We start from the raw sequence: 17176 nt of genomic DNA, 5'->3' as shown, positions 1-17176 counted from the left end.
TCAGGTGATCCTCCTTCTGACCGTCCTCAGAAGGGCGTTCGTAGCCGAACGCCGTGCGGCCGTGCCCACATCGTTCACCCCGTTCATTACGTCTCCCGAGGCATCTGATCATCTCCCGTCACCACACTTAAAGGGACCACCTGCACCTCTTCCTTTCCCTTGAACACTTAGAGGCCAGTATAGGCTGACTGATTGGCCCACTTCAGTACTGTTGTGTTTCAGGGGGCAGGGAGGCCGGAGGATCGGGAGAGAGGGTAACAGCCAGGCGGTGAACGGTCAGAATACACGTAAGGTCATCTGTCGATAAGTTTGCCATCTCACAGGGTCACAGTGCATGGTGTGCCAAAACAGTTACAGTGGGAACGAAGATCACTGATGCCAGATCCCCAAAACAGAAGAAATGAAAAAGTTTCACATACTGTAAGAATTACCAAAATGTGACACAGAGACAGGAAATGAGCGAACGCTGTTAGAAGAGTGGCACTCATAGACTTGCTTGACCCACGGTTCCCACGAGCCTTTACTTTGTTAAAAAACAAGAACCCTGTATCTGCAAAGCACACTGAAGCAGAACACATTAAATTGAGGTGTGCCTGTATTTACCATGCTGACTTATGTTTGCATACGCGATCCTTTCCTTTGTCCTCTCCAGATTATGAACATAAGAGAACCAGCCTCTTGTTCTCTTTAACGCCCCAGGATAGGAGTTGACAGTTTCTGCAAAGGACCAAAAATAAATACTTGAGGCTTTGCAGACCATACGGTGTCTGTCCCAGCCACCCAGCTCTGCTGTTGTAGCACAAAAGCAGCCATAAGCAACATGTTAAAAAATAATAATAATAATGAGCATGACTGTGTTCTAGTAAAACTGTATCAAAACGATGTCCGGTAATTCACAGAAACGTTATGAATGTTTGTTGAAGAGACTTAGGAATTGGTTGTCTCTGCAAATGTTCTTTAGCTTGAAAGGGTTCAACAGATGACACACTGTATCTATAGTTGTACAGGGTTCTTCATTTCCCTGTAGCAGGAGACACAGAAATGTTGAGAATACCTAAAGTTAATAAATTGTAGAATCTGGGTCTCATCCTAACTTTTTTAGGAGAAAAGCCATAGGTCATTTTTTTTTTTTTTTTTTTAGTTTATTTATTTTGAGAGAGAGAGTGAGGGAATGGCAGAGAGGGAGAGAGAGTCCCAAACAGGGCTCAAACCCACAAACCGTGAGATCGTGACCTGAGCCGAAATCAAGAGCCAAACACTCAACCAGGTGAGCCACGCAGGCACCCCAGCCCTCGGTCATTTTTAACTAAAGCTGGCACGGAACACGAGAGGTGGAGTCAGAAAGCTCTAGTTACCATAACTTGCTGACTGACTTTGGGGAAGTTTCTTAACCTCTCTGATCTTAAGTTAAATCTCTATTAAAAAGATAACAGTGCCTACTTTACAGGGCTGCTGTGAGGATAAAATGAGATGATATGTATGTAGTATTAGGTTAAAAACTCAAAACTGCTACAAAATTTAAGAAACCTAACATTCACTGTGTTGAGTATTGTATTAGGTTTTTGGGGTGCCCAGAAATATTCCTTACTGTGGTACCTGTATCAACATGTAAATTAAATGCACGGTTAAATCCTGTACCAGTAAATAACATTATACGACATGTGTAAATGTAGGTATTTGAATAATTTTTTAAATGTTACTGTTTTTAGTAGATTCCATAATTGAATTGTGTAAGTTCTCTAGTAATGGTAATATTTAAATGTGTATTCAAACAGTTGAAAGTTCCCAGGTTCTGAGCATCTTATCATATTACAGTGTAACTATGAACAGACGCCCCAAATCATGAGATAATTCTTGAGAAGCAGTATCTCAAGACAGTTCTAAAATGTGTATGAATTGACCGATTCAAAATAAGGAATTTACAGTATTCTAACACAGTGACTAGCTTTGGTGCATATATACACAAGATGGTAGGAAAGGTAGTTTTTCCTTTGAATGTGGTGAATATATGTGATCACTGAGGGTGACTGATGTTACTAATACTCGTTTGCACTGTGACCCACATGTAAATTTTTGTTGAGCATCTGCTGTATCCCAGGCGTCATCCTACGTGGTAAGGGTACAGAGATGAATATGACAAGACCCCCGCCCTCATAGAGCCCCACCTAATTTGGGAGGGGACAGGTCTGTTAACCTAATTAACAGACTGTGGTAAGAGCCTTAAAAGAAACAGAGTCCAGCTATAACCAAAACTACCACGGTGATTTCAAGAAAATGACTCATAACAAGATGTCTGAAGGGATGCAGTCCGAGGCTGGGCATCAACGTCCCACACTCCCTTCTCCTCCATCTTCCCTGTCTTCGGGTCACAAGAGGACTGCTGAACCTCTAGGCATTGCGTCTGTGTTTTGGATGGGAGCAGGAGAAGAGAGCTAAGGACTCTTTGCTTTTCAGGAAAGCCCTCCATCGGGGAGACCGAATTGGTGTCAGATGGCCCTGTGTAGCTCTGAGGGAGTCTGGGGATTCAGGATTCAGTTTCTCTCCCACCTCTGTAGCAGAGGAAAGCCAGGAAGAAGGGGGTGCACTGGACACCAGCTGAGCCAAGCCCCAGTATCTACTTTGAAGTAGAATCAGCAAGTGCCAGAGGTATACAGGGGAGGGGAGAGCCAACTGCCTGGGAAATTCGGGTCTTCACAGAGAATGGAACAGTTGAGTAAGTTCAACTCGGGTGGTGAAAGGGGGAGAACAAAGCACTTTTTTGTTCCTTTTTGAATTTTGAGAGTCCTTATGAGACCTGTAATATCAGATAAAAGGAAACATGCTATATTCATTCAGGCATTCATTTTGTGTTTGATTCTAATGAACTTTCTGTCCAGAAGTGAGTTGACTGTCCACACCATGGTTGCTGAATTTTTATGTTTTTAGCTAGCTACCTTGTAGACTATTCTATTCAAGGACAGAGGTAGCAGAACTTTTTTTTTTTTTTTTTTTTTTTTACAATCCCTGTATTGTACTATTTAGTATCAAGTAATACTTGATTATCTAAGCCTGTGACTTTTCAAGATCAAGAAGTTACTTGTAATGTCTTAAAGCTTTTACTCCCTAGAATGGTAAACGGCCTGCCTGTGTACTTGGGCCACTTGGCCATAACGACCATTTCCTTCTTCAGGAAACGTTAGTCACCTGAATCCTGCTCTAAATATAGGCAGATGAGCCTAGTCCTGATTCTCTAATCAGATGTCAGAACTGAAGGGTCTCCAGTGTTGAAATTACCTGAAGATAATTAAACATTTTATATATTATGCCTAATGAGCAACCTGTTCACAGTGGCAGTACTTTGTTGATCTGCTTATAGTAATTTGTAACGAATCATTTTGTTTCTTCCAGTCCCTTAGTGTGTATGTATATTCCCTATCTTTATCAATTAATTTAATAAACATTTATTGACCGCCTGTTAACTGATCCTCTGTAAGGCCTTGGGAATCCCAAGACTTACAAGCTTGGTTCCTGCTGTCAACGTATTTAGTCTAGTAGGGGGAGAGAAAGACCTAAAACAAGCGCATTGAAGTGTTGTGATTGCTGTGGCAGGAATTTATATGTGACATAGTAGGGATCTGAAGGCAGAAGAGGTCAAGTGTGGTCCTAGGGGTCAAGGGGATAGTGTGTTTTGAGTAAGAATGCCATTACAACTTAAGGCACCATGATTCATAAAGCACCTGTCATGTAATTTATAAAAAGCATTTGACACTTGAGCTGAATCTTAGACACTTTTGTCCAGGAATCTAATAGAGAAGTGGGGTACCATTCTAAAGAGAAGCAACAATGTGAGAAAAGTCACAGGGACACAGAGAGACTCTGCAACGTTAGGGTAAGGTAAAAAAAAAAAAAAAAAAACAAGCTCACAGCTACAGCATTCACTATAAAGGATTTAACAAGAAATAGGACTAGAGAGGTCAGTAGTGAGCAGATTATGCCTTGTGTCATACTATTTCTTTTCATTCTCTTCTTTGAGGATGCCATTAAGACTTTTTTGGTAGGTGAGTAGTCGTGTGATCAGACTTGGATTTTAACGAACATCACCCAAACAGATGTATGGAGTCTGAATTAAAATGGTGTAAGAAGTGAAAAAAGATAGGAGATTATTGAATGTCGTGGCTGCAAGGACATATGAGAAATGTTAAGAATAGTCTCCTCTAAAGACTTGGTCAATTTATGGAAAGAGCCTAAATGTCCATCAACTGATGAATGGATAAAGAAATTGTGGTTTATATACACAATGGAGTACTACGTGGCAATGAGAAAGAATGAAATATGGCCCTTTGTAGCAATGTGGATGGAACTGGAGAGTGTGATGCTAAGTGAAATAAGCCATACAGAGCAAGACAGATACCATATATTTTCACTCTCATGTGGATCCTGAGAAACTTAACAGAAACCCATGGGGGAGGGGAAAGGAAAAAAAAAAAGAGGTTAGAGTGGGAGAGAGACAAAGCATAAGAGACTCTTAAAAACTGAGAACAGGGGCGCCTGCGTGGTTCAGTCGGTTGGGCGGCCAACTTCGGCTCAGGTCATGATCTCGTGGTCCGTGAGTTCGAGCCCCACGTCGGGCTCTCTGCTGACAGCTCAGAGCCTGGAGCCTGTTTCAGATTCTGTGTCTCCCTCTCTCTGGCCCTCCCCCGTTCATGCTCTGTCTCTCTGTCTCAAAAATAAGTGTTAAAAAAAAAAATTTAAAAACTGAGAACAAACTGAGGGTTGATGGGGGGTGAGGGAGGGGAGGGTGGTTGATGGGTATTGAGGAGGGCACCTTTTGGGATGAGCACGGGGTGTTGTATGGAAACCAGTTTGACGATAAATTTCATATATTGAAAAAAAAAAAGACTTGGTGATTGATGACATGCGAAGCAGCAAGAACTACATGGAGTCCGCACATTTTCCAGAAGATGATGGTGGTCTTTATCATTATAAAAAATACTGAAAAAGGGACAAGTCTGTAGGAAAAGATTAATTATGGTGGAGACAAATGTAGAGGTGAGCTTCAACCAGATGATGAGGACAATAACATGGGAAAAGGGACCTACATCCTTAAACGATCTTACAGGATAGAATGATCCTACCAACTTTGATACTCTTAGCACTAGACTGTCTGAGAGAATAAAATTAATTTACATTGTTAAAACTTACATAAAACCCAAAGTGATCTACTCAGCGCAACCCCAAATCCAGTGGTACTTTCACAGATACAGAACAGACAATCCCAGACTTTATATGTGGAACGACAAAAGACTCCCAATAGCCAAAGCACTCTTGAGAAAGAAGAATAAAGCTGGAGGCCTCACACTTCGTGATCAAAACATTATAAGGCTTATAGAATTTAAAACAGTAATGTGTTAGCATAAAAATAGATTCACAGATCTGTGCAACAGAATAGAGCGCCCAGAAATAAACCCGTATCTATATGGTCAATAATTTACAACACAGGAGCCGAGAATATACAGTGTGGAAATGGCAGTCTCTTCAATAAATGGTGCTGGGAAAACCAAACAGCCACATGAAGAAGAATGAAACTGGACAACCATCTTACACCTTGCACAAAAACCAACTAAAAATGGATTGAGACCTGAAATCATAAAACATCTAGAAGAGAACACAGGGGTCAATAATCTCCTTGACATTTGCGTTGGCAGTGATTTTTTGGATTTGACACCAAAAGCAGAGACGACAAAGCAAAAATAAATGCATGGGATTGCAGCAAACAAAAAGGCATCCATACAGCAAAGGAAATGAAGAAAATGAAAAGGCAGCCTATGGAAAGAGAGAAAATATTTGCTGATCATGTATATAAGGGGTTAATATCCAAAACATTATACAGAATTCCCATAACTCAATAGAAGGAAAAAAATCTGAATAAAATACAGATAGAGGACCTGAACTTTTTCCCAAAGATGCCACACATGCCAGCAGGTACATGTAAAGTTGCTTCACTAGTCATCAGGGAAACGCAAATCAAAGCTGCAATGAGATACCACCTCTCACCTGTTAGAATGGCTGTCATCAAAAAGATAAAACAGCAAGCGTTAGCAAGGATATGAAGAAAAGGGAGCCCTTGCATACTGTTTGTAAGAACGCAAATCGGTGTAACCACTATGGAAAAGAGTATGGGAGTTCCTCAAAAAAATTAAAAATAGGACTACCGCATGATCCAGCAATTCTGCTGCTGGGTATGTATCTGAAGGCAGTGAGATCACCATCTTGAAAAGATGCCCACAACCCCTGTGTTCAGTGCAGCATTGTTGACAGTAGCCAAGACATGGAAACAACCTGAGTGTCCATCGAGAAATAAATGGGTAAAGAAAATGTGACTTGTAATGCACGCACACAGGAATATTATTATTCAGCCATTAAAGGAAAGTCTGCCATTTGCAGCAACATAAATGGACCTTCAGGGCATTATGCTAAGTGAAATGAGTCAGACCATAGTATAGAGAGAGAACCAATACTATATAATGTCGCGTGTATGTGGAATCTTTAAAGAAACAAAATACTGTGCTCATAGGTGCATAGAACAGACCGGTGGTTGCCAGAAGTGGGAGGTTTGGGGCAGTGGGCGAAATGGGTGAAGGTCGTCATAAGATACAAACTTAACGGTTGAAAGATAAAGAGTCCTGGGGATGTAATATACATCACGGTGACTATAAAGGCTAAAAAAGAAACTTTTTACAGAACAGAATATAAAAGCTCGTCTTGACAAAATAAAAAAGCTGGCAAGTTAAGAGATAGAAGGAGTGATGGGAAGGCAGAGAATCTTACAGAGGGATGAGATACTGTCAGAACTGATGGAACAAGAAATAAAGGCTTAAATAAGTGTCATTGGTCACACCTGGGTGACTCAACTAGTTAGACTCTTGACTTTGGCTCAGGTCATGATCTCAGTTTTGAGATCAAGCCCCGTGTGGGGCTCCATGCTGAGCGTGGAGCCTACTTGAAAGTCTCTCCCTCTGCCCCTCCTCCCCCAACCCCCACGCGCACACATGTGCACACTCTCAAAAAAATGAGAGTTATAAAAAGTTAAAAATGTCATTTAAATTTATGAAGAAAGAGAAATTGGTGTTTTAAATACAAGAAATTGGGAGAGTCTGGAGAAGAAGGTGGTGGTGAGCTAAAGCCTCACCCATGTAGCAGGAAGTAAGAAGGTAGTATCTAAAGTTAATAATGCAAATAGTACCCTGAGTATATTGAGAGCTACGAAAATCATCACTAGAATTAAAAACAAATAATTAAAAACAGTTTCTTCAAATCAAATACACCAATTTATGTAAGTTTTTTAGTAACTGCATTAAGTACTAAAAAAAAAAATTTAATTTTCGTATCCACATTGACAAAACTGGTTCATCTTTTTCAGAACTGGTTTGACTTCGTTAAATTTATTCCTAAGTATTTTTTTTCTTTTTGATGCTATTATAAATGGAACTGTTTTGTCGATTTCATTTTTGAAATTTGAATAGTCAACCTTTTATCTTATGAAATGCCCATCTTTGTAATAATACTGGTTAATTTTAAAGTGTCTGTTGTCTGATATGTAGTCACTCTAGTTCTTCTAGGGTTCCTCATTTATGTTTAAAAGACCTACGTTTTCAGCATATGCTTATTTTTAGAACACAAGTGTAGAGAAACAGTAAAATGTTAACAAAAGTGTCTTACAGACTTACGAGTTTTTTGGGTTTTTGTATATTCTGAGTTCTGTGATGAGTCAAAATTAGGGGGGAAAGTGACTTCGGTGAATCAGCTAGATTTTTTTGTTGTTGCAAATGGCAGAAATTAACAGGTAGATATCAGGCATTTTTTAAGACTAGTCCAGAACCAACAGGAAAGCTGGAGGACCAGGCTCACGGGGGCGGGAAGATGGCAGCTGCAGGACTCCAGATGGCAGGAAGTCCTCAGTGGTCTCTTTCGGGTTATGCCACCCAAGAAGTGAGCTCTTTCTATTCTCTCTTTTGATCTCCAGTCAAGATTCAGAGTTCAGAAGTGAGAGTCCTGCGTGTGTCAGGTAAATCTTTGACACTCCACAGTGAGGAAAGTACATGGCACCTTGAGTTACATAGTCCCAAGACTCCACACAGTGGGGACAAAGGATTCCCCAAAATGAAATCCGGATGCTGTTTTCAGAAGAAGGGAAATGAACTCTGGCCGCTAAAGTGCAACAGATGTTCGCTATAATATTTAACTTTTTGTTAGTGCCCGATTATAGTTTATAATGCTAATCATGAAAGCAGCTGGGAAGGGAGACGGTTTGAACAGAGCGGTCCCTAATTACTGCCGCACAACCTGTGGAGGACTTACCCCATCGAAGTTCTCACCCACACATTTCTCTCCCAGTTGACTAGGAGTTCGGCTGTGTTCCACCAAGCGGTTAAGTTCAATTACAAAATGAGGAAACAGAAACTGTTACAATCGTATTGGGGAGGACTTTACAACAATTTAACTAACACTTCCTAGAATGCCATCTCCTTCTTGGCTTACCTAATCAACTTGTGCTGATTCATCGAGACTCAGCTCAAGCATTACCTCCTCCAAGAAACCTTTTTCCCTTACATCCTCCTAGCACATCCCATTGTGGTTAACAGATCACTCTTATTCTTGTCCCCTCTGTCACAGTGGTTCATGTGTCTGTCTCCCACTAGTCAGACTGCCAGACTATCTTGGTTTTCTTGGATTCTCCTGCTCCTTACAAAGTGTCTACACATTCCCTAAATATTTGTTGAATGAGTGAGTGGCTGTCCGAGCAAAGGGGGAAGGCATCTTGTATAGAACCCAAGATGTATAACGACATGATGAGGGGGCCCTACGACTAGAGCAGTGAGACATAAATGGGAGAAGAGACCCCTGGGCTTGACTAGAGTTGGTCTCTAAGTGACCATTTCTACCAAGTTTAGAGAATTCTGTAGGTCTTACAGAGGAACAGTGGAGATTGGGCAGGAGGAGAAAGGTGAGACGCTAGAGGCTGGTTGATGACTAAACACTGGTTGGGGCTGTAACTAGCGAGGAGAACCCCTGGATGGTGGAATATTGGGGTCTCTGGGAGTTTAAAAAGTTCCGACCTGGCTTGGGAGCAAATTCACCCCCCAGGTGATTGGCACTTTTGTAGGTATTGGGAACCCAGCGGTAATGAATACAGATGGATTCACCCTCCCACGGAGCTTCATTCTAGTAAAGCAGCTAAAACAACAGACACAAAGGGGTGTGTGTGTGTGTCTGTGTGTGTGTGTGTGTGTGTATGCCGTCTCAAAACTGAAATGTGGTGTTCCAAGTGAAATATTCCAGAGCCACACTCTCCAGGTAAAGCTTTGGAGCAGGCTGGAGAGGATTTCCCTAGGGTACAGAAGGGACCTCCTTCCATAGCCCACATAGCAGTCATTTACTGCTCAGTTTTTGTAAACATAATGACCAATATTACACAGTGTTCTTTAGGATTGTGTCTAAAGTAAATGGTTTGTAAGCTCTGAATTTTAAAAATGTGCCATATTCATGCACTCTCCACAAAGTGTTACAAAGAAAAACAATTTTGTCACAGTAATACTTTCTTCTTTAGCAAAGTGATTCCCCCATTTTTGTTTTTGTTTGAGAGAGAGAGAGAGAGACAGAATAAGCAAGGGGGGATGGGGAGGGGGCAGGGCAGAGGATCCAGAGCAAGGTCTGCATTGCCTTCAGAGAGCCCAACTTGGGGCTCAAACTCAGAAACCATGAGATCATGACTCAAGCCGAAGTCAGCTGCTTCACCGACTGGGCCACCCAGCTCCCCTCCCCACTGTTGTATATTATAGACAGAGATGATCTTTTAAAGCTTAACGGGTGCATATGGTAGTATAAAATGAAAGGCAGTCATTGCCTGTTCTTGGCAAGTTGTGTTTGTAACTTACAGTTCGTAGTGCCCAAAAAATAATTTGGTATTTTTACCACTTAATCTTACAACCTAGCCAAGTACTTGGGGGTGGGGGGGAAGGGGGGGTGGGTTTCTTCAGTAGAAGGCACTCCATTAGTTTGGGGATTATTAATTCTGGACATAAACATTAGCCTGTGCAGGTAATGGAGTTCTCTCTGTCACGGTGGACTCATTTAGTATTAACGCTCTTCCCTCTCTTTTCAGGGTGCTGATAAGTCTGTGAAAGGTCCAGATGGACTAACTGCCTTTGAAGCCACTGACAACCAGGCAATCAAAGCTCTTCTTCAGTGATGGACGGATGGGCTGACAGCTCTGGAAGAAGGGCTCTCCTGTGGCCTCACACTGCTGCCTGTCTGTCTGTCACTCTCTATCTGCCAGCTTCTTCAGCTAAATACTTTACGAGGGGTGAGGGGAGAGAGAAATTCATAACAAATCAGACTACCAGAAAAAAACATGTTTTGGAAGAGAGGAGAAAACCGTGATCAGGCTTTTACTCGGATTCCTGATCAAGTCCGTCTCTTTTCCATTTCCAACAAAATATACCGCTCATTCCCAAGGGAGAGCCAAGACAAAATACGCCAGTAACATTTGACCTTTTCAGCTCCCTAGCTAGTTTATTCATTAGGTTGTGTCGAGGGTCTGACTATCCCGAGGCCAGCTCTCCGTGTGTGCAGCCCTAACTGTGCGAGCAGCGGCGGCTGCTGAGACGTAACTCTGGGTGCTGAGATCAGCAATCGGCTCTAGCCTTCTGCCTTAAGACGCACTCTCCTGGGGGCCTCCTGGCGGAGTTCAGAGCGCTGCCCGTGGTCGGCGACCAAATCTTCCCTCGGCGACTTTCAGCTTTACGTGGGAGCTCAGTTAAGGTGAGGGGGCACACTCCTAAATTGCTGGATGACTCAACTTTGGATTTCCTCTCCCCTTTCACATGGGTGTCATGTGTCTTTAGATAAAACTGACTAGTTTTATTTATAAAATCTTAAATTTTGGAAGCCTAAAGGAGAAATCATTCCAGTGTGCATATTTTTTTTTCTCCTCTAGATTCAGACGTTTTTAGAGCATTCAAACACTTTCAAACTCCTGCTGGTAGTAAAAGGGGATTTAAACATAGAGTCATAGCCATAGCCTGTGAGTGTCATGCAGAGGACAGTTGTCTTAGTACCTACGGATTTTCTTCATTTGCTCTTTGAATGGATTGGCCTCGGTTATGTTTGGAGAATCCAGGAACATTCTTTGGAAATCCTCTCTCAGACCCACCTTGGATGCTGATTGCTCACTGCACCAAAGCTGTCACTGGGGTGAGATTTACGATCTGGACAAGTTGAGCCCCGTCCCTTCAAAAATACGCTTGTTACCAGGTTTCCCCAAGTTGTCGATAGGCTTCTGCTGAACATCTGCCAACCCACCTACATGATCTATTTTTGTTTTCTAAACCATTCATCACATTAAGTGTGACATCTGCAAAATGTATTCCATGTTCTTAAAATGCAGTGCCCTAAAATGGGTGTTAAGACCTGCAGGAAGTATTCAGACACATGTTCCAAGGTTTATTCCATGAGCAGTGCAAGTAATTAAAACATATACCCTTAAATTTGCTATCCTGCATTTAAAGTATTGATTCCTTTGACTTGCCATCCATAAAAGCTTGCTAAAAATGTTAGGGTTTTTTCCTTAGCCAAATCATGCAATAATTGAATGTACCTCAAATTTTTAAAGGGGGGGGTTGGGTTAGGGACTTCTATTCAGATTGTGGATAACAAAGAATTCATGATGATTTTTTAAGGTAATGTAGCATTCTAAAACAGGGTTAAACTACTATCAAGAATAGCCAGCTAATAACAAATCTTACTGATCGATTGCTGATTGGTTTGTTAGGGTGTAGATTGATGGGTGTGTGTGGGGGTGTGTGTGTGTGGGTGTGTGTGCGTGCACTCTCGTGCATGCACGTGCATGCGTGCGTGTGTATTTTTCCCCCGTGGACTTTTTTTTAATCCTGTGGCTTTTACGCTTACAACTAACTAACCCTGTAATTTTCCTGCATCCAAGAAAACAATCACAAACAAAATGGTGGTTTAAATACTTTGATATATTTGGCTAATTCTCCACTCTTAACGCAGCCTATTCGCGTTGGAGTCAAAGTCAGTAAGCAGTACTTTATAACATCACTGAGCAGAAACAGACCTATCCTCATTGAAGATGGAGGGCACTTTATCAGTTGGTAGCAACAAGGTGTTTTGGTATCTTTGTTTTCACCTCTTGGCAGAATGCTATGGAAAGGCTTGGATTTTACCCTCTAGAATTTTCACCTTTCCTTTCAAACCTGTGGTAGTTGGCTGTTGCAGAGAGTGCACTGTCCTATCGTTCCTAAACCTGGTCTGCTCTCTCCCGTCATCAGGTGTGGAGACCATGTGCTTCTTTGTACAGTTGAGCCTGCGTTTCTTGTAGTGCAGTAGAGGCTACCCCGCCTTCCCTCTTCTTTCTCAGCCATTTCAGAAGCCCCATGGTTTTGGAGCAATTGCTTGAGAAATAACATAAACATAGAATAGACTGGCCAAGATGGTTGACCGTTTTTTTTAACTAGTTTATTTATAATGTATTTCTGAACCACTTGGCAGAGAAATTCACAACACTTAATGTTCATTTTTTGAGTAAAGGAAGCTAAAATCATGTCTGCTTTTTGGTACTACATGCATTAGTAGAAGGTTAAGTTTTGTTCTCCACTGAATATTTAACATCTCAAGAAAAACCTTGCATGTTCTGTAGTTTTGTATGGAGTCATTTTGTATGCACTAGATCAAGTAAAAACAGGTGGTGTGCCTGTTCACGGTAGTGTACTAACAAATTCGCCCTCGCAGCTTCGGACCTGCATCCGCAGACCCAGAGTTGGTGCACAGCACCCGAGAATCCCCAAGTAGCTCTTCTATGCGTCGCTCACCTTCCACAGCCAGTGGGGCACAGAGGAGAGGTAGTTGGGTACAGTGGGTGCGAGCTGCAGGCAAGTAAGGCCCTTTCCTCGTTGATTTCTTTCCCCTCAATAATGGATCCTCAAATCTCTATGTACTGACTTTTTTTTTTCCTAAAACTTCAACTGAGCTGCTCTTTACTTCATGCAATATTGTGTACTCGATTGTGTATAGAAGAAGCTGGGGAGAGTGCCCTCCTACATAAGCAATTGCAGTGTTTTGCATGCAAAATTTTAAGAATTTAAATCGTCCTGATTCTATTTTGTAAATGGAGAAACAATCATATCTTTCTAAGCAGTAATGGAGGAAGACTAGTGCTTTGTGCATTTTGATATATTTGAGTTCGTTTTTTCCCCCACAATGTAATACTTTTGACACAGTTGGGTTTCTCATATTATCCTAGTCCATGTACATCCGAATGCTAAATAATACTGTGTTTAAGTTTTGTGTTGCAAGAACAAATGGAATAAACTTGAATTGTGCTACAAGGAACGCGTCAGCAGCATTTTTACCCCCCCCCCCCCCCCCCCCCCCCGCCTCAGTTACCAGGGCCTTTCTTTGCCAGGCTCCTGTACTACTGTACAGGTCCTGTGACTGACTCTAACTCTTGAGTCATCTCAATTTCCCCCTGCCTCCCACCTCTAGAAAAAACTAAGTGGAAAGAAACTAAGACATAGGAAAGATTTAATTGAAGTAGAGTTACTACTCATGTGGAAGTTTTGTTTTTCTGTCTCCTGATACAGACCGTCTCACTTACAAATGTTCGGTAATCCTCCCGGCTTTCTAAAAGCAAGGTACAGCCAGTATCCTCTAGAGCACCAGGATCTGACCAGGTGCGAAGGAAAACCGGGTCATGGGAAATCACGCCCATCTTTCGTATGCTCCTTAAGTCACTGCATATCCCGGTGGTTCACATTTGCCAAACTTCCTTGACCGTGAGCACTTCCTTAGAGTACGTCTCAGAACAATGTTCTGATTTAGTGTTAAATCACTTTGAACCTCAAAAAACCCATCAAGGTTATCTCTAGTTGGGTTCTGTACTAATCTTGTCAACAACCTAAGACTACTGCGTATTTTACTTTTGAAATGGTCTGAGTAGTAATACACGAGGTTGCTAAGTGAAGCAAAAGCTACCTTTCGAAAGGTTTAGGTTGCTGACTGAGGTTTCCGTGGGGGGTAGCAGGTGGCTGTAGGTGGGAGCGTTCAGATATTTTTAATCCATGAAACTTCCGTTTTAAGAATTGGGGTTCATCTGAGTGTTTGAATCTAGTATAGATTTTTAGTCAATGGGAGACACTTAGAGTTACTATGAAAATCTTTTGTGATTAGAGATCAGCTATCACAGGACTCCAGCACGGAGTCAGATGGGTTACAAGGGTTTTTGTTGTTGTTTTTACTTCTACAAGACCAGTGATTCTCAAAATGTCCCTGGCCTGGCGACATCACCTCAACCTGATTCAAATGCCCAGCCCAGGCCTACCAAATGCCAGTCTGGGCCAAGCCCATCCGTCCATGTTGTAACAAATCTCCAGGTGATTCTGATGCACACTGGAGTGTGAGGACCACGGTGAAAGACCACAAATTGTCTAAAAGCCTATAAATGGGAGGTCATCAGAGTGGCTTCCTAGGGACGAAGCAAATGGAAACCTTGAACACGTGAGACATAGGAAATTCGTGGGTGGCCACAGTTCTGCTAAGATGAGCTTCAAAGCTACACTCTGGGCAGAAGTAGTGAGGGTAGGATGTAACAAGGGCTGCTACAATGACAACACTGAGGTGAATGACCATGAGGGATTTTTTTCCCCACCGGATGTCCTGTCAGTTGCTGTGGATAGGATTTCCCCAGGGTCGGAGTCCCCATGACGGACTTGCTTGAATTCTGCCCACGTTCCTCCCTCAACTCCACAGAGGGTTGAGGAGGCATGCAAGGCATTTGGGAACATGGGTCTGGAGTCTCCATATCTTGGGCTCGCCACACTGCCGATACCTGGGGATGCCCCACTTAGGGGTGTCCCTGCTGGTTTCCGCCCGTCAGCCCTACAGCAGGAGCGCGCCACACCGGGAGGCCAAGTCCCGCTTTCTCAACCCCTGTGCCCTGTGCCGGCATCGGCGCTGTGAACACGGACGCTCCTCTGCTGTGGGTGCTCGCTGGCTCCGGAACAGCCCCCCCCAACCATCGTCTGTTCACCGTTAACAATCTTTCCCAGACGCTAGCCAGATCATCACGCATCGGCCAGAGGGTATTTTCCTTCAAGGTTCTTATTTCATTGAAACAGAATTACCGATTGAGAATAAAAGTGATCAGCAGCTTTCACAGCCACCTGCCACCTGGTAGACATCGAGTGTTATTTGTTCTGGAACTACTAACGTCAAGCCATTACACAAATATGAAATAAGCTCTGTTTCAGTCACTCCTGACTGAAGGATGGCTGTTAAGACCCTGGGGCTACACTTAAGCGTCCTTGTACCTAACTATTGGCCAAGTAGCCTTATAAGTGCTACTGGTAACCTCAAACCCAAATCAATGAAATTAAGACAAATCTTACAGTGACCATGATTCATCGAGGAAATGCTGACCGTGGGATCAAATGCAGGTCACTGAGCCATTGTGACCTATACTAAAGCACAGCTATAAATAGAGAAGCGAAACAAAGGATGGTCTGGCCACCCTAGCAACTTCTGTGCTTTCAGTAGCTGCAGCAGAAGATAGTCTTATCTACACGGTCTGGATAGAATGATGGGTCACACGTCTGGCAACATTCACGGCCACAGCATCTTATTACACAAAGGAAAATCATGCATAGACAACTCCTGATCGCTGGGTGGTTTTGACGATACTACTAGATAAACATTAAAACAACAACAAGAAGAAGATTTTAGTTATTTTTGAGAGAGAGCGAGCACGCAAGCAGGGGCAGGCAGAGAGAGCGAGGGAGACAATCCGAAGCAGGTTCCAGGCTCAGCTGTCAGCACAGAGCCCGATGTGGGACTCGAACCCACCAACCTTGAGATCATGCCCTGAGCCGAAGTCAGATGCTCCACTAAAGGAGCCACCCAGGGGCCCCTAAAACCTTTGTAAGAACCATCATTTTTCTGAGGTTTTACTACTAAGTTGGAAAATGTATTAGGATCTGTGTGTCGCTGCCTGAACTCTAACTTGTTCCAAGCGTTCACGCACATCTGCTGCAGCTGCCCAGTCTGGCCATGTTGCCAGTGCTTAGGATTTACTCGTCTGGTCTGCTTTTCAATAGGCTGGAATGGGGGGGGGGGGGGGGGGAGGGCACCTGGGTGGCCGACTTGGGCTCAGATCATGACCTCACGGTTCATGGGTACAAGACCTGCATTGGGCTCTGTGCTAACAACTCAGAGCCTGGAGCCTGTTTTGGATTCTAGGCCTCCCTCTCTCTTTGTCCCTCCACTGTTCTCTCTCTCTCTCTCTCTCTCTCCGAGTAAATAAACATGAAAAAAAATTTTTAATATAACATTCAAAATAAATAGGCTTGAAAGTACTCAGATCTATGCTGATTTCACAACTAAATTCTTTAACATTTATTGTATGCAAGTTAGGAGCTAGGCATTGTGCCAAGGACTTTTTTTTTTTTCTTTTACACCCCATTACCTTACTCAGTACTCACAGTAATTTTAAAATGGAAGACTAAGAAACCAACACTCCATTGTCCCTTACCCCAGTCACTGGCAACTGCCATTCTGGTCTCTGCTTCTAAGTCTTTTTTTTTTTTTTTTTAAGTTTGTTTATTGGAGAGAGAGACAGAACTGGAGAGGGAGGGGTGACAGAGAGGGACAGAGAATGAGGGAGGGAGGGAGGGAGGGAGGGAGAGAGAGAGAGAGAGAGAGAGAGAGAATCCCTAGTAAGCTCCATGCTGTCAGCGTAGAGTCTCATGAGGGGCTCAAACTCAAACCACGAGATCATGAGCTGAGGTCAAGAGTCACCCTCTTAACCAAGTCACCCAGGCACCCCCTACGAGTCCATGGTAAGTTAGACCATGCAGTATTTGTCCTTCTTTGTCTGGCTTAGTTCACTTAGAATGCTCTCAAGGTCTATTTGGACACCCTGTTTGAAGGCTGAGTAATGGGACGTTGTCCATCTTTACCATGTTTTCCTTATCCATTTGCCTGTTGACATTTAGGGTGTTGGCCAAGCTTGGCTACTGTGAACAATACTGCAGTGAACACGGGAATGCAGATGAGAGCTCTTTAAGAGCTAGATTTCAACCCCTTTAGATATACACCCAGAAATAAGATTGCTGGCATCCCCTGT

The 17176-nt window shown here is 42.9% G+C and overlaps 1 protein-coding gene across 1 annotated transcript in view; it reads left to right on the top strand.

The window, feature by feature from the left end:
• Nucleotides 1-12384, top strand: part of MTPN (myotrophin) — a 57965-nt gene extending 45581 nt beyond the window's left edge. The window contains exon 4 of the mRNA XM_003983086.6: nt 10142-12384. Within this exon, the coding sequence (XP_003983135.1) occupies nt 10142-10228 (87 nt within the window). The 3' untranslated portion in view covers nt 10229-12384. The remainder of the gene's footprint in view (nt 1-10141) is intronic.
• Nucleotides 12385-17176: the final 4792 nt, after the last annotated feature.

The sequence above is a fragment of the Felis catus genome, chromosome A2 (assembly GCF_018350175.1).
Source record: "Felis catus isolate Fca126 chromosome A2, F.catus_Fca126_mat1.0, whole genome shotgun sequence".
Taxonomy (NCBI): domain Eukaryota; kingdom Metazoa; phylum Chordata; class Mammalia; order Carnivora; family Felidae; genus Felis; species Felis catus.
Note: the sequence above shows the minus strand (reverse complement) of the source record. Positions and strands in the feature narration are given on the sequence as shown.